The sequence below is a fragment of the Tauraco erythrolophus genome, chromosome Z, assembly GCF_009769465.1.
Source record: "Tauraco erythrolophus isolate bTauEry1 chromosome Z, bTauEry1.pri, whole genome shotgun sequence".
Lineage (NCBI taxonomy): Eukaryota > Metazoa > Chordata > Aves > Musophagiformes > Musophagidae > Tauraco > Tauraco erythrolophus.
In genome coordinates, this window is record NC_141496.1 from 83,143,320 (window position 1) to 83,164,203 (window position 20,884).

A 20,884-nucleotide genomic window follows, 5' to 3' on the forward strand; every position below is an offset into this window, starting at 1 on the left:
AATGTTTCTAAGAGCTCTGCAGCAGAAAACCTGTATGCTGAGCGGCAGAGGGAAGACAGACAAGGCATGGGGGCAAGAGGGTGATCTGAACAGTAGCTGGCGATTCAGAAATGTGCCAATAATTCACAACAACGTGTTACTGCTTCAGTTATCAGATTTCCTAGAGTAAACGGGGAGCTGATTATTATTTTGCTATCACAAGCAACGGTTGCTACTTCTTTTCAGAAAAAAGAAAGGAAGAACAGCAAGAGTGTGGAATATCATTTACTGTTAATCAGCACATCTTAATCAAAGTTTTCACAATACTTTAAACTACATTTAAGTATACAATAGTCTCCATCACAAAAAACAAGCAGAACAATTAAACTACATAAGGCCTTAAAATTAGAAGCACAGTGTGTCTTGTTGGAATATTACTTTGTTTACAAATAGGCTACATATAATTAGTTTATTTTTCATAGTTTTATTCAAGCAAAATGCATTCAAGGGAAAGGCAACTTACAAAGTTTATTTTATGAGTTAATAGAAAAACGTCAACATTCTCTTCTTGCCCCTCCCCCCACCCCATCCAGGCTGGATTAGTAAAATTTCCATACAATACTCAGAAAACAATAGGCTTTTACACTAAACACCCCAAAGTAAATCCCATCACACAACTGCAAACTTGCAAATTGTGTATTACAAAGTTGGATAAACTTCCAGGTTGTTTCTCATGAAATATTGCATCTCTACACAACCAGTGTTTGAAACTGCATTGTTCACAAAGCCACCTAGGTTCTAAAGTCTTACTGGTTTCAGAGAAGTACTCAGTGGGCTCAGTAGCAATCAGGGAACGATATTTACCTTACAACAATGGTAACTTGCAGCATTATTTTGGCAAGATTAGGACTGCTGAGAAGATGAGTGGATAAATTTGTTTAACCTGAAAAGTGAGGGACAACACAAGAACAAAACAACTAAAGTAAAACTAAGCAGAAAAGATACGAAAATATGGGAAAAGAGATCTATTTTGACCCTCTCCCCCTATAACAGGGCATAGGTCATTTCCAGTGACTGTCTATTTTTATTACATACATTAGTATTTGCTCAAATTTCATGGCTATTACATTGTTACAGAACAACTGCTTAGAAGTCTGGTTTTTAATTTACACCTGTGCAACACAGTAAGTCACAGTACATTTTGAGATGTTTAAAAAATATTTATAAACTTGTTTTTGATATGCTAAAGCATTTGGCAACACTTTTACAGCATTTGATTTTATATAATTAACATTTCATACAGTACTCCTTGTGATTTTTTTTTTTTTTTACATCTAAGAAGAAAAAATAAATCTCACACAAAGTAATATGAACTGCGAAGCTTGCCTGCATGATCATGTAATTCCAGTTTATAATACTGGCATTAAAACCTTCATTAATTATGTTGACAAATCATTACCTGTACATTTAATGAAGGCAACCAAGATGATTTGAAAACACAACCTTCAGGTTTTATGTTATGTATTTATCAAGGCGTGCAGTTATGCAGTGAAATGAAAAAAGCATGTAAATATACAAAGAAAATTACAAGTTCACCAGTTCGTGTGACACAAACTGTTTCAATCTTTCAAGGTACTGTCCATAGAGCTCCACATCATTATGGCCTGCTCCTTCTACCCACAGTGGTTCTACAGGTCTCTGGCAACGCTCAAATAACGCTAGGCCATGTGAAAAGTCAATTACTTCATCTTCAGTCCCATGGATTATTAACACAGGAGATGTTATTTTAGAAATCTTGTCGATGCTGTAAGAAAAAGATTATATCTATGAACACAGTGAGCTTTATTAAATGTTTTTGAAGGACCAGATTGTTAACTTCATTTTTTAATTACACATTGCAGTTCTAAAAATTTAATTCTGAAGTTGTTTAAATTGTAAGAAAATTAGATCTTATCAACATCCTGAAAGTCACTACAGTAGCACATGTAAAGCCACTCAAAAGGGAAATGGAAACTCTTAGGATCAAATAACAGAGCAATCCATCTGAAAGTGGTATTCATTACCATGTTCACTTCAAAAAAAATCAAAGGCACTGGACTGAAAAATATTACTTCAGAGTTTTTCAGTAAAAAAGCACTTGTGAGAAGTGAAAGAATTTTAGCACTTAAAGTTTGACTGTCTATTCGGAGAAAAAAGACTTTTAAGTTAGATGCTCAAAATACAAGTAATTCTTTGAGATAAGTGTACCAGTTTGTAATGGCCAGCTAGTGGCACAGGTCTGAAATATGTGACAGGAATTTTCTTCAGTTAAGGTCTACTTAGTTTTCCAGTTTTTGCTACTTACAGAAACATAGACAAAAGACTTTGTCCACAGTTATTCAGACTAACAATTCACTGGGCTAGAACTGCTTGCTAGAATTAGTGATATTAGGGGTCACATATAGGAATATTAATCGCTTCTTTAAGAGATACCCAATGAAATTATCAGAGATGCAAAAAACCCAGATGATTTACAAAGTCCTGTCAATGCCTTTGAATCAAACCTCTCTCATAACTGTTATTCACTCTGATTTTTCTCCAAATGTTTTCTTAAACCTTTGATGGAAATTTCAGAGAATTTGCCATATTACTTGTTTCCCTAGTCTTAAAACTTCTGTAATAGAGAAAAATGCATGCAGAATTAAAAATCCTACAACTTACTTTGGGAATGCATCAAAGCAATAGGTCTTCTTCGTATCAGGAAAAGCTACTCGCATTCCTGAGGTCAGTGGAGAATGAAGAATTACAGCAGCACTTTCATACCTAGCAGCAAGATCCACAGATGGTACTGTTCCTATACTCTGGCCATATATAATCACATTTTCAGGACGGATTCCGTACCTAGAAAATTAGAAATGTTAACAAGAGCGGAATATAAAGTGAAACAGACAAAACCACAACTACACAGCAAGGCAAAAAAAAAGCACTTCTGAATACAAAAACGTCCTGAAGAGGATAAACTATGAAACAGTAGTTGGTAGAGGAACAAGCAAGTATATTCTGTAACATTCCTGACTAAAAGGGACAACTGTTTACTCTGTATTTCCAGTAAATTTTTTTTTGCCTTATGCCTGAATGATACTGAAATACAGGTTTATCTTTTAAAATATGGATTTGTAAATGCAGTTGTGACTTGTATACCAGTTGAAAGCCTTTACCAGTAACTCTAGTGGACCTAAAACAGAAAACTGATTAGAGCCTTACTAGCTCTCTGGTTATCATCAAGTGGAGCATAGTCAAATCTGCAAAAATTTGGTCAGCTTTACTCTTCTGATACCTGATAAAAACTGCAAACCAGTAACATTGCCCAGCAATTCAGTGGGACCTAAAGCATGTCCACACAGACTGTGGTCAGAATATTATGCATTGTATGTAAGATGCTTCTTTCTTATCACAGTTGATTTGACATGCAAGCTAGCAAGAGGAATACCCAACCTAATCTAACCCACAATTAAGACAGCCCAGTAAGCTAACTGTATAGGTCACTAAACACTAAAATCAGTAAACTCTAAAAGCCTCAAAATCAGGAACATCAGGAAAAAAAGTGTTTCACATGTACCAAGACATTCGAAATTACCAACCAATAAAAAAAAAATCCCCAAATCCACAAATACTTTTCAATAAGTCACACATGACCTGTGTGTTACATCAGTATGTAATAAACAGTTAATTAAAAAAAATAATGTAGGAAGACTTCAAGAAAAACAAAATCACATTTAAGTATTACAAAAAAGTTTCACTAGCAGAATTCATTAGGCATGCCAATAAGCTTTCTAAGTTGGGGGTAAAATGCACTGCTCACAGCTAACATTGTCTATTTAACTATTCATCTATTTATTTAAATTGCATTCTGCTAGAGTGAAACATAAAAGCTGTACAAGTATTAGCACACATAGATTCTGTGAATGCATCTGTATCACGGCTACTTAATTATCATCAGCATTTCCTAGAAAGAGTTTCTAGGATCATAATCAAATTAAGAGTTCTAAAACACTAAGACTCAGTCATCGGCCTGGAAATACAGGCAAGACCTCTGCCTCACAACAGTTCTCAGAGAATAAAAAAATCAAAACATTCCGATTAACAAATATTTTCTCGAAATTCCAACAGAGAAAAATACAATAAATTACATTTGTTTCCGTTTCAACGCTTTAAGATCTTCACTATTTTTGTATCTCTTCTGAAACACCTGAGACCAGCCTACTACCTATCCTTTTCCAATTGATCTCCCAATTCAAAATAATCCATATCACATTTGTCCATTCTGAAAGTACAGTGTAGCCTTCTATCCCTTTCATATAATCTGAACAAAATTCACATTAATACCCAATACTTTACATCATTAGAACAGTATGGAGTTTGAACAGCATGTTATGACATAACATAGTTCTCAAATAAAAAGCCTTGTGAATTATCGCACTCACATTTCCTTGGGTATTGAGTTTTACGAGAGGCAAGCCACTGCACCGAAATTTAAAGCAAAACTTAAAAGTATATTTTGGAGCATATATTATCCTCTTTCTCATTATTCTTCCCCCTATTTTTTGATCCAAACCCTTAAAGCCTAAAGATAGCTAAATATTAGCTATAAAAAGTAATCCAAGAAAAGCATTCACTATATTTGGATTAAAGTAATCCTTTCTCCATCACAGCTAAATAAATCGCCTTCGCAGCACCCAAGAAAAACTACTTGTTTTGCAGTCTGGAAACTAAAATAGTGTGTCAAGTCACCACGAGTGATGGTTCATAGTCAGACTTTCAAATATTCTAACTTAGGAAAAAAAAAACACCCACACAAACAAACAAGCAAACAAAAAAAAACAAACACAAAAAAAAAGCTTAGAAACCAAAGAACAGCTTCTGCTGCGTCTCTCTCCAGTCTTCCCTCTTCTCTTGAACAGGCTTCTGCAAAGTTCAGGAAAAATGAAGAGCCTACTGTTCCTCAGTTCCTCTCTCCCAAAAGTATCACTATCCAATCTAAAATGGAAAAATTCTTGAAAAGATAACTGTTGGCAAGTTTCCAAGTCATAAAATTCATCTCCTCCTCCTTTTGACAGTCCTGTAAACTCCAGGTAAACTCCAAGAAGTTTGGTAGAAAATTATTAGTTGTCTACACACCTGGTCTCCCAAACGAGAAAGTGTCAGATCAAGACAAAAAGTGTCAGTAACACTGTTCTCTTAATCGGTGTCTTACAACTACAGGGCATCCTGAGAAGGAGGAACGTGACAGTTAAAGCTTATGCTGTAAGTAGCTGTTCTGGTGACAAGAGGTCACACACATGCTGCAAAAACTGTTGATATTTTCAAAAGCTCATTATGTGATCATAGGAGTAATGTAAACACTATTGCCTACTCAAGTCATCTCAGATGACGAGTCAGAATAGACAGGTCTTCAAGTCTGGTGGTGGTGGTAATGGTGGGGGTTTCTATGTTTGTTTTTTAAGCCGTAATCACCATAGGGGACCTTGGAACGAAATGTTAAAAGTAGCTGCAGACAGATGTACCTTCTCAGCGAAAGCACTCTTCCTCAGGGACACATTATTCTGGACTGAATCTGGCCTAAAATTCAGATAGATTTTTATCGCAGTGATACGGGGATAGGTATAGGAGTAGGCATAAGACTACATAAGACTATATTAGCTATTATTTCTATGGATAAGTATAAGAATAGGCATAAGACGGCATAAGACTCTGGGAAATACATAGCTCTGTGAAATAGCTCTGTGAATTGCTAGAAGTTATCAAATACTAATCCCTGCTTTGAAAAACTAACTACCCGAAAAGAAGGCCAGTAAGAGAGACAGAATAAATGATGGCAAGGTTGTAACTCGTGACCCATAGGGAGAAAAACAGACAAAGAGTAGAGATAAGGACTGATGAGAACTAACATTTGTCTTCAAGCAATAACAAGTAGGAGACAACCAGGTGTCCACTCAAGGCCAGGGAAACGGTTTGGCTCTACAGGCCCAGCCAAAACAAGAGTTTTATAGTTTTAGGGAAGAAGTGAAAACACACAGCGAGGAAGACCTACGGCCTTCATCCCAAAGACCCCTGCCCACAACCACCAGGAGGCGTGTCAAGGAGAAGCCTGAGGCGGATCCTGAGGCGGGGGCTATGGAAATGATCTCCTGGGAGAGACTGACCTTTTGGGGGAGGGGGTGATGCGTATGTCTGTATAAATACAAGAAAACTGCTACGGCGGGTGTGCACGTTTGTGGTGGAGCGATCCCCCGTGCACCCAGCGCTGCAATAAACATACCTACTTTACAACTTTCCAAGTTGTGGAGTCTGTTTCCGCACATCAGCAGTTTAAAGGCTGCCCACAATATTTTTCCCTTTCCCACAGTAACTGAGACTTCAATTCCTTTCCACATCCAATTCACCCTTTATGTTCATGCATCTAAGGCCTACCTGCCTGGAAAGCACATGGAACTTGAAGAGCATTTTTTTCACAGAACTAAACGTACCTCTGCTGCCATAAGCTTGGTAGCATCCACACAGAGTGTCTGAGCACTCACCAACTTCCGCCCTGTTACCTCATCAAAGGTACAGGTCAGTATCATTATGGAGCTAAGCTGTCGCCAAACAGAAGAGAATCACTTCCTTATTTTCATCTTCAGCCACATGCTGCCCCTCATTGGGCTTCACCAACTAGTTCAGGAAACTAAATTAATCTCTTCTGGGAGTAGGGAAGCATCTACTTTTCTGCTCCTTTGTGTTGGCTGTCTTCAGGGCCAGGCAAGAAATGGCACACCACTGGTGGGTTAAAGGAAGGAGCAAGGCAATAAGCTGTTGTAACTGTACCACCAGACCACTCCCTAGAATCAGGGTCCAAGCTAACACGGGGCAGCTAATGAAGTCACTGTCCTTTTCTGCGAGCCTAGCACATGCTGATCAGATAATAGATAGTCTCTTGTAAGAGAGGCAACCCTGAACACCCCTGCCTGATCTCTTCAGCCTTTGGCAGGAAAAGAACTGCTAAACAGCAACAAATTTTTTTTTTTCCCTGAGACAAACTTTGCATGCGCTGCAGCAGAAACTCTTTCACTGCTTCCTTTATATTTCTGTAACAAGACCTTTTCTGCACTTTATTAAACACTTGTCTTAGCGGTGGTACATGTCTTCTCTGCCCTTCCTTCCTCTTTTTTCTCTTTTCATAAAATCACAGCACAGTTTGGGTTGGAAGATGATCTAGTCCAGCCCCACATCATAGGCAGGGACATATTTTACTAAATCAGGTTGCTCAAACCCTGTTTGACCTTACCTTGAACACTGTAATTAGATACACGTCATACATCAGTTACATTGGATATTCATCACATTATATACTTTCATTCGATATATATCACATTACCACATCGTGCAATATGAAAACTACAAAATGCATTCTGGCTGTAAGAAGTGGGGTTTGGTTGGCGTTTTTTTTGTTTGTTTGTCTGTTTGGGTTTTTTTTAAACACTTCAGTTACCTCTAACAACCAAATACCAGCTGAAATTACCACACTATACTTCCAGACTCTTAAAGTACCTGCTGTTTTGCCCTTGATATACTTAAGGGAGACAGAAAACAATCTATCTTTTTACTTCTGAACTGCTGCTATTAATCTAGAAGACCTGCTCACGTCACAATAATAAAGTTTTGGTAAAATCAACCCTAGAAAGGTAAATTTTCAATATTACCCCTCAGGCTCACACTAACCAAGAGGTGCAACAGATGCTCTGGAGAGGCTACTGTTCGTGAAGCTATTGCAACACACACATTTAACTAACTGACAGCAGTGCTTGGGGCACAACCAGCAAGGGGCAACATCCTGAGGGAATTTTCAATGCACATTTCAGAACCTTTCGTCATCGTGCACATAACACACAAAACTGCGTCTGCAAATTGCAGAACATGAAGGGCATGAATGTTCTCCACACCTTTAACTATCAACATTCCACACCACAAATAAAATTCATGAGCGTACAGCTCTTCCTCAACTCGGATGCACATTCCCCTTCTTGTGCATACATACAACACGTAACATTGCTAGAAGAAAAAGTAAACTACGTTTTGTGAGAGGCAAGCCCGTTGCCCACGCGTGTAGTAACCAACAAACTGCACCTCCTCTGCGCCTCTCATGATGGTTCGGTGTTTTCTAAATCTTACAGTGCTAATGTACATTTGTTCTACTGGAAAGATTTCTCTTCATGATGAATTGAGCTACTTTTCCCCTATTTAAATAAAAGCTCAACTTCTTTCCAAATATTCCCAGTTAAGGCATCTCATCTTCTAGTAAATAAAACCCCTACTTTGGTACGAAAAGAAAAAAAAGACTTAATTTGTGAGTTCTCAAAAGAATTTGGGTCAACATCCAAATAGATTTGATATTATTCCTACTTTTGGCTGTTCAAATTATGTACATGATGTCCACTTTGACACTTCGGTCTGATGGTGAGATTTACCCTTCAATATCTTAATTATTATACAGTCCATGATAAGCAACAATGAAAAGGCTGTTTGGCTTCTTAAAGGTAAATCTGGTCATGAGGCAACTCCACAGCAAGTCTTCGGGTTCCTGCATGAGCGCCACTTGCCCTGCATTTGCCCGGGACTGGTTAAACCTTTCCACCCTTGCTAGGGTGTCATCAAAGGCCTTCAGACACCAGGACAGTAGAAAATAGGCGTATCCCAAAACGACTCCTGGCATTTCAACACTTTGTACCTATGACAGTCAGAAGAAGAATGTCCTCACTTGCAGCTTTTATATAGTCCCATGCACATGAATATGCAATGATGTGCAACTTTCCCAAACATGATGGCAGTGAATCACCTCGCCTTCTTCCACACTCAGCATCCACATGGAATGCTACTGCTTCCTATTAAAACACTCAAAGCAGGTAAAGAATAGGGACACAATTCAGAATCTGCATCGCTGTTTATTCCTTCTGATCTGCTGCCAAATTAGCTTTTTGTATTCATTTACATGAATGATAATATTCGCACACACTTATGGCAACCACTTTTAACAAAATGGTGTTGGACCAATGTCACCATCACTCTCAATACTAGTTCCAGACTATTTCCCCCTACATGTCCAGTCCCCACTGGATGGTTATACCAATTTACAGATGACCATCTGGATTGTCCTTCCAAGATACAAAACTTAACACACTAACACATCTCCACCACAAGCAGCTGTGTTGGCTGCAGAGGGAAGTCCACATCACCATTTCAATTATCCCAGAAACACCTTGTAATGCTGGCTTCCATGATTTCACTTCTCAGAACAGGGAATGCAGGGAGCTGGGGGTGGCTGGGACCAACCTCCAACAAAGATAATTTCTCCATTCTTTTTCTGAAAGCCAGCTGTATCCTGGGCTGCATCCAAAGAAGCGTGGCCAGCAGGTCAAGGGAGGTGATTCTGCCCCTCTACTCTGCTCTCCTGAGATCCCACCTGGAATACTGTGTTCAGCTCTGGAGTCCCCAACACAAGAAGAACACGGAGATGCTGGAGGGGGTCCAGAGGAGGCCACGAAGATGATCCGAGGGCTGGAGCATCTCTCCTAGGAAGACAGGCTGAGAGAGTTGGGGCTGTTCAGCCTGAAGAAGAGAAGGCTTCAGGGTGATCTTATTGCAGCCTTGCAGTACTTAAAGGGGGCCTACAGGAAAGCAGGAGAGGGACTTTTTACAAGGGCATGTAGTGACAGGACAAGGGGCAATGGATTTAAACTGAAAGAGGGGAGATTTAGATTAGATATAAGGAAGAAATTTTTCACTCAGAGGGTGGTGAGGCACTGGAACAGGTTGCCCAGAGAAGTTGTGGATGCCCCATCCCTGGAAGTGTTCAAGGCCAGGTTGGATGAGGCTTTGGGCAACCTGGTGTAGTGGAGGGTGTTCCTGCCCATGGCAGGGGGGTTGGAACTAGATGCTCTTTGAGGTCTCTTCCAACCCAAACCATTCTATGATTCTATGATTCTTTTCTTCCTCCCATCACAATCTGTAAGGCACAGTTTAAAAGCCTAGGATCCCTTTCTTCGCTCATCCCATCAACATGAATTTCAAAGGAGTTAGAGCTATACATACATTTATCCTGCAAACAATCCACTGAATCAATTTGTTTTTGCAGAACACACGCATTATAAAACGTTAAAGACGGTGCCAGTGTAACGCTGACAGAACAGGCTATGCGAGAAAAGTGAATCAATGCTGCAGCAAATGCTCAAAGGCTCCATTCTAGTCCAGATATTCATCACGTATTTAAACACAGCTGGGCACTGTCTCAGGGCTCAAGAGAATACCATGGACTGATAACCAAACTGTGTGAGCCAGGATAGCCAGCGTCATGTGCTGAACTTCTCCCTGCTATATCCAGCATTCAGATACAAGGACAAGACCAGGTCCGCCAACTGGAAAGTTGTTTAAAGTACCACAGGGGAAACTAGTAACACCAACCACTTTTTAAGCAGCGAAAAAAATTCAGTTCATGTTTGTGAGGTCCACTAGTTGGGCAAACCAGTCCAAGTGTTACACACTCTACAGAATTACGTATTCTGAAGAGGTTTTGACACAAAAACTCCAAAATGCAAACAGCAAACGGGACTGAAGTGTGGTCATTCCTGAATGGAAGAGGGAAGAGCAGATAGATGGAGCACATATTTAGAGTTCCTTCCAGTGATGTCTGTCCAGCAAAGGGCATGTTCAGATAGGATATTATAATGAACAATCTTACTTGATTGGGGAAGGTACACCATGCATGTTCAAGAATGAAGAAGACAATTCAAGTTGCAATCGCATTTCCTTTTAGGTTTTCAGACAGAAATTCTAGCTTTTCAATCAGAAATTCATCAAGAGGAGGAAAAGACAGTAATTATGAATCAGTTCCTAAAACAGAGCCTGTAAATGGACAAACCAAGTTCCACCACCTAGGTCTCTTCCATTTTCTGGTACGTTTAAACAATTCAGATTGTCTTCCACACTGTTCACAAACCATACTGTGTTTTCGGTTAATGCCACTGGGCATTTCATCAAGTTGCTGCCTTCCAGACCACTTATCAGCTACAGACCACGGTCACCAGTGCACCTGTTGCAGCTCTTAGCTTACAGAACGGATGTCTAGTTATATCTCAACTTTCCACTGTAATCCAAAGAACTGCCAAAACCTAATCTAACCACACGCTACGCATGTTTCTGAATATATGAGACTGAATACCTGCCTCCTGTGGTTATGTGAGGTTTATGATAATAAGCATTCCCCTACTTTAATATATGAATAAAATATGCTTCTTTAAAAAGCAGTATCACAACTTTGCAATAATGTAAAAGAAATGCAAGACAATATGTGTATTTAAAACACTGAAGAGGGATAATTCGCTCCGAAGTAATAGGAAAATAGTTGATATTACTCTGACCAAGCTCTAAATTCACTGTGACAACTACCAGGCTCCAGGATTTAGAGAGTCTTTACACATGCCCTTATACTACGTCACATCCCTGATACTGTATTATTAAACAGTACGCTCAAGTTGCAATGATTGAACTGTAACATGCTGCTCTACATTAAATTCTGTTTTTCACAGCTTTTTGGTGCAAAAATACACAATATAATGGGCATTTTTTTGGTGAACACCTATTCTTACGATCGCATAGTATTTTAACAAGCAATCTTTTTGTAGTTTGGGTACTTGTAACACAAGAATACCGCTCTAAATGAAACAAACCGCGATGAAAAATGCTCTCAAGTTTAAGACGTGGGTATTCAGTGCTGCGTTTATTTGGTGCCTGGGATTCTTACCTATACCAGAGAACGTCTGAACTTCAGAGTCTCTCATCTTACTATTTCATCTCCCTAAAACCAACGGCTTAGAACACAGAAGTTGCTGAAACAACACCCTTCTAATTTGCATTTTTAACTTGTCCAGTTTCAATCTATTTGACCTAACACCATTGATTCAAATTCCCGTTTTTTATTCATACCATAATATATTTACACAGATCAATTGCGGCCTCTCCCACACATCACATTTCGCTAAGATAAAAACATCTTTTTATTTTATATAGAAAGCTATCCTCAGAAATGCTGTAGCTGCTCATTTGAACTCTGAAACTAAGGTGGTCTGAATAGCACACAGAAACCCAAACAGTCTCACTGTGTTCTCCTATAACAGCTTTTCCACTGCCCCTCCCTACAAAAAAAGTAGTTGACAGAACTATCTGAAAAACCGACCTGCATTTTCTCTCACCCACATCACACCAGGGGCTCAGTTACTGGCGAATCAATTATTATAGGTTTTTTGCATCTTCTTGGATTTTCAGCTGAGAAGATCCCAAACTGTGACAATAAGTATTATCTCCTAACCATTCAAGACTGAAACACACATTATTAAATTTCATCCCACGTCAATTTTTCTAGCGTATCAGTACTATATACTGATCTGCTCAACACTAACAATGCCTTCAGCATGAGGCACCATGAATCAGCTTGGATATGAATCAATTAACCCTAAAATACAGCATTTCTCTTTAAACCAGCAATGCAGATTAAGTACAACCATTTGCAAAGCACTCTGCAAAAGAAAAACGGCAACTAGTGTCTTACCTTGTCCTAAGAGCCACCCAAGCAGCATCAATGTCAGCATACAGATTCTTCTCTGTCGGCTTCCCAGAACTTGCACCATATCCAGAATAATCATATGAGAATATGTTGCAATTAATCCGTGAACCCAGTCCTATGTAAAAGCTACTCATCTGACCTAAGTCAACAGCATTTCCGTGTGAGAAGAGCAAAGTGTACTTGGCGTTAGGCGAGCAACGCACAAACATACAGGCAATCCTGTTACCTTTACTTGTTCTAGCCATGAAGCACTCAATGGCATCTTTTTCTCTAGAAGAATATTGCCAGTCTGCTCGCTCTGAAAGGTGCAAAGTCCAGCGACTACCACTCTCATCACACATCAGTGTGTACGTGGGATCAGGAGGTAAGAATGCCAGTTTGGAGGCAATTTTCCCCGGGCATGGTGGACAACAGAACAGGCAACACAGTTCACTAAAGGAAAGATTATTCATCTTCTAGTCTGAAACAGGAAGAGAGAATGGTATCAGTTTCTAGTTACAATCCTATATAAAAAAAAAGAAAAAAATCTCATGGAAATTGTAAACTTAACCTCTGTAGAAAATAACACATAATTTTAGTGGAGACATTTAACAAAACATGGATTTAAATATAAATATAAATTTCTATATAACATCTTATTTCATATTATTAGGTACTTTAGAATGAACGCATTATTAAAGGAAAGTGGTAACTCGAAAGTCCTGCCAGACATTAAAATTAAGGGAAAGAACAAGCATGAGTTTTAGAGTTTCTTTGGAGGAAATGAAAGTCCCTCATCTTAAGCCATTAAGAGAAGTGTTCATCCATTGACAAATACATACAAAGAATAACTAAAATATGTTGCAGTGTTTGCAGGCTACCAATGTTATGCAGATGTCTGCAGCCAAACATCACTACAGTGTTTCCTATATACAGGGAATACATATCACAGCCATGAGTTATGGGCTCCTGCCAGCAGTATCAGCAATATGAAAGGTACGTGAATGTCAAAACTTAAAAGGCAAAACGAGATCTTTCTGCAGGCTTAGCAAACACTGTAGACCTTCAGGACACTAAAATCCAGCCATAAACTCTTCCTTGCTCCACATACAGGTTGACATAAATGTTTCCAAACCCTTCAAAGAAATTAGTAGCTAAGGTTTCCTGTATTACACATAGGAATTGGGATTATATTGATGATATGTCTATTTATTTTTATTCTGTGCTTTAACAAAAGCATCCTAAACCAAACATTCTATCACAGATAGTCAGCAAATCAATATAAACTATACTACCAACTCAAAGCATTGGTTAACAGAGTAGAGGAAGAAAAAAAAAAGTAAACACACATACACCTAAAACAAGCTAGGTAAAGACACAGTTGCCCTGAAAAGCAGGCACTGTGTCCTCTTAATTTACAGCAGGGAGAAGGGAGAGGGGAAAAAATCCCAATCCTCTGTTGTGACAATATTTTTTCTCAGAGACAAGAAGAGCAATGAAATCTGCTAAGAGCCATGCTGGAAACCAGCACAACCTCAGACAAGCATTCACACTACCTTCCTTGTGTCAAGGCACCTGACATTTCATCTCAAGTTAAACAACTTTTCCATCGCAAATCTACCTACAGCTCTTAAGCTCAGTTCCTGCCAGGTCACTGGGAACAGTAATACTCTTACAGTTCCATGCACCAGCTTTGACTGCTAGATCCAGGTTCACAAATGGGAACAAAACAAGCTGATTTCTGATGTCCGCAGTCCCACGCCATTTCAGAAATACCTGAGTAATCCAAAACCAAAATCTTTCTGCTAACTATAACACTGGGCAACATTTAGATCATATTTCAAAGTTTGTGTTCTAACTTGTATACAAGCATAGTTTTCATGCCTGTACAGATTTCTCTGTAGGAAAACATCGAGGACACCACTGTAGGAACTGCTGAATATAGAACACAGAACAACTATTTGTATTTTGGACGCATGAATGTCTCTTCCCTGTGGTAGAGCACGAATGCATACTGTACACAATGTCACATAACAGTATACTTGTAGAGTCAGAAACACAGGCACAGCAAGACACTCTGATTAACAGCAGGAGCATTCTTGGAATACTCCTCCTCTTTGCAGGGCACAAACCCCCATTTTTTGGCCAAGGCTGCTACAGCCAAGTGCTTTCACCCTAAGCCTCTAGTTTTCTTCAAAATAGAGGGAAATCACAGATTCTTAGATACAGGTGACCAACTGTCATGGTTTGATGTGGGGGGGGTGGGGGTTCTGGTGGCAGGAGAGGGGCTTTGCTCCCTGTGACCCCCCTGGTTTTGGAACCGGGTTAGACTTGGTTCTGGCCACCAGATCAGACTCCCATCCCCCTCGGGGTTGAGCCAGTCACCACCTCTGCGAATTGCCCTATTTAAGTCAGGAAAAAGGAACCAGAAAAGGTGCTTTGCCCAGGAGCGAGGACAGAAGGGAGGAGGGCACTGCCCCCACTCCCTGGCTCCCGGCCAGGCGGCTGCCTGCGTCAGGCCGGCACCGCCCACTGAGGATGGTGGCAGCGGAGCCGGCTGGGGAACTTGGGGAGCGCCCCACTCCCGGGGTGCCCACTGGGCTGAGTTCACCCGGAGAGGACTGAGATCTGAGAGAAACAGCTGCATCGACACCAGGTCAGTGAGGATGGAGCGGGAGGAGGTGTGCCGGAGCTGAGTATCCCCTGCAGCTGGTGGCGAGATGGCAGGCGGCCTCCTGCAACCAGGACGACCTTGGTGGAGTAGAGACCTGCTCGCAGCCCGTGGGGAGAAGATGCCTGAGCCTAAGGATGGTCGTGTTGGGACACACAACAAGGCAGAGAGGCATCTGGAGTCTGCGTGACGACCCACGCCAGAGCGAGTGGCTACAACTCCCTAAGAATCCGAGACTGTGGTAAAGCCCACACTGGGGGCAATCTGATGGGGAAGAATTGCTTCCTGTCGGCTGGACTGACGCTGGAGAAGTTTGTAGATTTTTCCTTGTGAGTAGGGGATCCACTGGAGCAGGGGAAAAGGGTGTAAGGACTCCTCCTCCTTTAAGAAAGAAGCAGCAGTAACAGCACGGAATGAACTGACCTGCACTCCCCCCGTCCCTGCCCCCTGCGCCGCTGGGGGGAGGAGGTAGAGCCGGGAGGAAAAGGAAAGGGGATGGGGGAAGGAAGGTGTTGGTTTTAAGATCTGGCTTTGTTTCTTTTTATCGTCTCAAGTAACCGGTTTTGTTTCCCTTTGTCCTTTTAAGTAACCGTCAATAAACTGTTTTGCTTTAAGAAAGCCAAGTCTGTTTTGCCCGGGACCATGGCTGGTGGGTGCTCTCTCTGTTCTTGTCTCAACCCCTAGTCCCTTTATTATATTTTTCTCCTCTGCACTTTATTGGAGAAGGAGCGACTGTGTGAGTTTTAGTTGCTGGATCAGCCTAAAACCACAACACCAACACTACCAATTTAATGGAGACGGCAGGAAGGATGTACTGATCACCTGTCATAAAAAGCTAGACAGTCTCTTAAATGAAGATCTTGAATAAATGACCATATTTCTCCCAGATAAAGAAGAAAACAAACTCAGGTATTTATGACATCAGCACAAAGAGTCACTCAAATTTGGAATAGCTCATCTGTTCCCTGTCAGGTGAGATTATCTGGACATTAATTTCAACCTGCAAGTCAGGACAAGAAGTGAAAGAGGTCTACAGAAGAGGTCTAGGCACTGGCAAAAGGCTTGGGCTGCCTTTTGCACAGGAAAAACTCAGTACTTTCTTCTGTACTTCTCTTAGAGCTGTGAGCACCAAAGGAGCCACTTCTTTCACCTCTACTTAGAAAGTTCATGTTCACAGTCTAGAGAAACTACTGTGAAGCCTCAACATGTTTGGTTTTGATTTCTTTTTTTTTCCAAGAAGTGCTTATGACCCACTGTTCAACCACACTTCTATCTCTATCAGAAACTATTAAACCGATACGTTGCAAGTAAGCTTTCACAGAATCACAGAATGGTTTGGGTTGAAAGGGACCACAAAGATCATCTAGTTCCAACCCTCCGCCCACATTTTCAGAGGCGCTGAAGGCTAAAGCTAGATACTAATTTATTCTATTTGGGGGAAAAAAAATAATTATTTTTTTAATGTGAAAAATTTAGAAGACTATGTAACTCAAAAAGTGATGTATAAATACCCTGTTCTGGCCAGGAACAGCGGATTGCACTCTATTCCAGTGTACAACAATACCTACAGAATTTCTTACTTCCTTCTCCATGCACTTGTCAGAAAGAATTAAACCAGAAGTTTACAGTAGTTACAACTACAAACAGCCCAGCAACACCACAAATACGATCTCACTCAGAAAATATCTGCAATTTGTCAAAGCTGTTTCAGGAGACTGGAAGCTGGCCTGTGGAATTCACACACAGGGCAGCACTGCAGTAACTACAGTTAATCAGCTGAGGTGGGAGTGTGCCCCAAGATAGCTTAAATGTGCTAAAAATGGGCTGTTGCCACATATGGCAAATGACTTATGCTGAAGACCATGGCTAAAGTATTATTTATCCCCTACACTATACAGTAATGTAGACTTTATATAACATCTACTTAATCCAATGGAAACTCTGTCTACTGAAACTAAAAATTCTGATTCCAGAGTTGTTCGTCATCTAAATCATGACTATCAAACCCTCATTTCTTTAAAACAAATACTTGCTAATTTCTTCACTCGGAAGGCCCAAGAAAAACAGCAGATCCCTAGCATCACTAACTGAACAAATCTGACACAAAACACCTACTGAACTTCCTCGGGAGGACACCTTCAACTAAATGCAAACAATGTTTCCATTATGCTGGAACTGGTTTGTCATTCATTGTATTCACATGAGTGTGCTCTTAACCTCCGGATCTGGAATGGAACCAGGATGTGAGAGAGTCCCCAGGGTGTATAGAGTAATTCTGATATCACTGCTTAAAAGTTCAACTGAATCAGCATTTCAGCCTAGTAGTTATCCACCAGATGTCATAATTTAACTTCAACTAAACAGGCATTGTCTGTCCTCAAAAGGTATACTGCTCAGACACTTCCACGAGGGATTAAACTTAATGTTACCTACCCCTCGTGTTTGTTTTTTTTTTTAATGTCCTTGATGTTGGAAAACATGAAACATGATTTCCTAACATTCAACCCAGCCAGAAATTATTATGGTAAAAATTTAAAGACAAGTCACAAAACCTACTTCATTTAGCATCACCCAGCCTTGGTGAAAGCTTTGGAGACCAATGGTCTTAAGAGACCGATTATTTTATTAAGTCTAAAATAAAAAAATATGAAAAATTAACAAGGTATCAAAAGTATCATATCATTAAAAAAAAAAAAATCACTCTAATAACAAATGGGCTTGACGTATGCTTTACCTGGACTCTTACTGAAACCAGGGCAAAACCAACACTGACCACAAATTACCTTCAGCACACAGTTCCACGAGTACAGATGAATAATGGGACTCATTTGCCTATGATTTGTGATGTGTAACTTAAGTGATAGTCTAACCCCTTCTGAGTGTGTATCATGTAAATCTCTGTGCTCATCATAGTAGCATCGTCAAACAGATCCCAACAACGTAACTATTTCACCTTCTATCTGTCATTTCAGTATTAATAAAGAAGCCAGCACTGTCCTGCAAACACGGTTCCCAATGCTGGTAAAACTGCTAACAACAAAAAGGATATAAGACCAATACATATATCTTTAAAATTATACTGTATTTTTCATACAAATTAAGTAGGAAAATTCTGTGCAAGAAACTGTGGAAAAATGATAAATTTCAACTATTGCACCAAGAAAGGCTAAAAAACCAAAAGAGACCCAAGTGGCATCACCCATCCCTTCTGGGATAGCTTTTAAAAGGAAAGCGAGATCATTTTATCAAATTTATCTCTAACTCTCTTATGAATAGGAACATAACATAGAAAATGACACATGCAAAACTACCCACAGGCAATAATTTCAATGCATTCTTTGGCAATTAAACTTTTCGTTAGGGCTGACAGAAGGGGGGGAGGAAGTCTATCTAATCTGAAAGAACACCTCAAATATTTATCTTGTGATTCCTAGGATAACACAAACATAGCTCTTTCAAATAAGCAATTATTCCCGTCCTCCTCCCTCTACAAATTACAACATGTGAGTGGCTCCTATTATTCAAATCTTTAAGTACTCCACTACATATTAGCCTTAAAAGCCCAACCCTTGCAAACATATCTAGAAATCTTATATTTACGTTAAATATAAATTACTCTAATTGTGTATTTAAATTAAATTACCTATTTCACAGGAACCATTTAAAAGAACAAAGCCAAACTCGTAAATACAGCTGCTAGTTTGTAAATTTTAGTAGTGCTCTTAAGTGTAACAGGTAAGATATTCAAGTTGTTGGGTTTTTTTTTTTGTTTGGTTGTTTTGTGTGGGTTTTTTTTTTTAAATCATCATTTTTCATTATATAGTGCTGAAACAAGAAACTCCAGTTTCCCTCACCCTTTCATGGAATACAATGCAATGAAAACTTGAGTTCAGGCCACCACTGAAGCACTCACATTTATTTCAGCATCTGCGTTATATTAAAAATGGAACAGAAGGGTAGGAACATCTTCCAACTACTTCAACAGTTATACCAAAATATTTGGGGGGGGGGGGGGGGGGAAATCTGTGTCTGATTAAGTATTATATAAAAGGATTAAACTTACAGAATTGTTAAGAAAGAACACACATGGTAGGTCCAGAAGAGAACACAGAAGAAGTCTACTCAGCAATGAAAAAAAGCATAGTAAGAAACAGCATGAAGTAACTTTTCAAGGCAGCTTTCAAAGAACAAAACCAGCTACATAAAAACAGAGAAGCCTGACAGGACCAAAACTTCATTTTGGTTAGTTTGATTTAAAACAAATAAACAGCTTTACTATTCTCACAAATTCTAACAAAATCATAAAGCTTAACTTGTATATAGAGACATTGTTCTTCTGCTGGTTGTTTTGTACACCTCAAACCCGATGGCACAGCCGAAAAAAGAAAAGGGAATACAGGAAACACCGAGAGAAAACCCAGCCATTCCTTCTCACCCAAAGAACAAACCCACCCTCTAAAGATCCCAGATGGACAGCTGTAGGATTGAGCCGGGTTACATAACGTTTTGCACGCTCCGAGAAAGGCTGCGCACCACGGAGCAGCTCTGCTGGAGCCATCTGCACGCTGGCAGGGGCTGAAGCCTCCGCTGTCTCCCAGCCACACCAGCCTGGCGCTTCCCTGCACCAGCCGGTCAGTAGCCCGTAAGAAGCGACGCTTTTCAAACCCCTCCGCGCTCCGACGGTACCGTTTTAGTTTGGGCAACCGCGCCTTCTTCTAGCTACCTTCTGGCCAAATACCTTACGCTTTTAAATTAGCAATGCCCGAGGGCAATTTTAGGGCCGGGGTCACTCCCACCACCGACGGCCGAAGCTGAAGAAACGCGCAAAATCAGGCTGGCGCGCACGAGACGAACTCCTCAGGTGCCTGTGTCCAAGAAGCCAGCGCGACGGACACGGAGGCACCACTGGCACCCGCTACACCCCAGAATTTCACAAGCGTTTAGAAAGCCAGCGCTTCTAAACCGGCTTCCCCAACAAAGGCGCCTACACCAAGACCCCACAGGCGGGAGCCCCCGGCCAGGCGGCCCGCAGCACCCCGGGCCCCTCCGGGCCGGGCGACACCCGTCTCTCCCCCGCCCCCCCCTCCGCCCGGCGCTGGGGGCACCGAGGGCGGCAGGGCCCACAGCCGGGACGCGGCTCGGGTCGGAGCGGCGAACCGCCGGTGCCCGCCGCGGCCCTTCCTCCCGCCCCACGCCACAGCCGCGGAAGGGGGGCTGCCGCACGGCTGCCTCAGACGGCGGGAGAAGGACGGCGGATAGCCGAGAAGGGAAGGGAAGAGAAACGCCCGGACCTGCCCAGCGGCCGCCGCGCCTTGGAAGCGGATCCTCCAACGGCAGCCCCGCCGCCGGCACCGCGCCGGGGCTGCCCCGGCTGCTCCCGCCATCCCCTCACCGCAACTCGCCCCTCCCGGCGCCCCCCCCGGCCCGGCCCCTGCCGGCGGAAGGAGAGCCCGTACCTGCGCCTGGCGCTGCGCTCGGCGGCGGCGCGCGCGGCCCCGCGCTTTCCCAGCCGCCGCCGCCGCTCGGAGGCCGGGCCGGCGTGGGGAGCGGTGCCGGTTGTGCTGAGTAACGGCGCGGCGGCAGGCGGCTGTCAGCGCCCCGGCTGGCGCCCGCAGCTCCGCGGC

The 20,884-nt window shown here is 41.5% G+C and overlaps 1 protein-coding gene across 1 annotated transcript; it reads right to left on the reverse strand.

Annotated features, from left to right (window-relative positions):
- Positions 1-248: 248 nt before the first annotated feature.
- On the reverse strand, positions 249-20,750 carry ABHD17B (abhydrolase domain containing 17B, depalmitoylase). The gene is made up of 4 exons (XM_086629416.1): positions 20,717-20,750; positions 12,596-13,070; positions 2,680-2,859; positions 249-1,783 (listed from the first exon to the last, which is right to left on the reverse strand). Exons 2-4 carry the CDS (start codon positions 13,060-13,062, stop codon positions 1,564-1,566), a joined length of 867 nt encoding a protein of 288 aa, XP_086485542.1. The 5' UTR covers positions 13,063-13,070; positions 20,717-20,750; the 3' UTR covers positions 249-1,563.
- Positions 20,751-20,884: the final 134 nt, after the last annotated feature.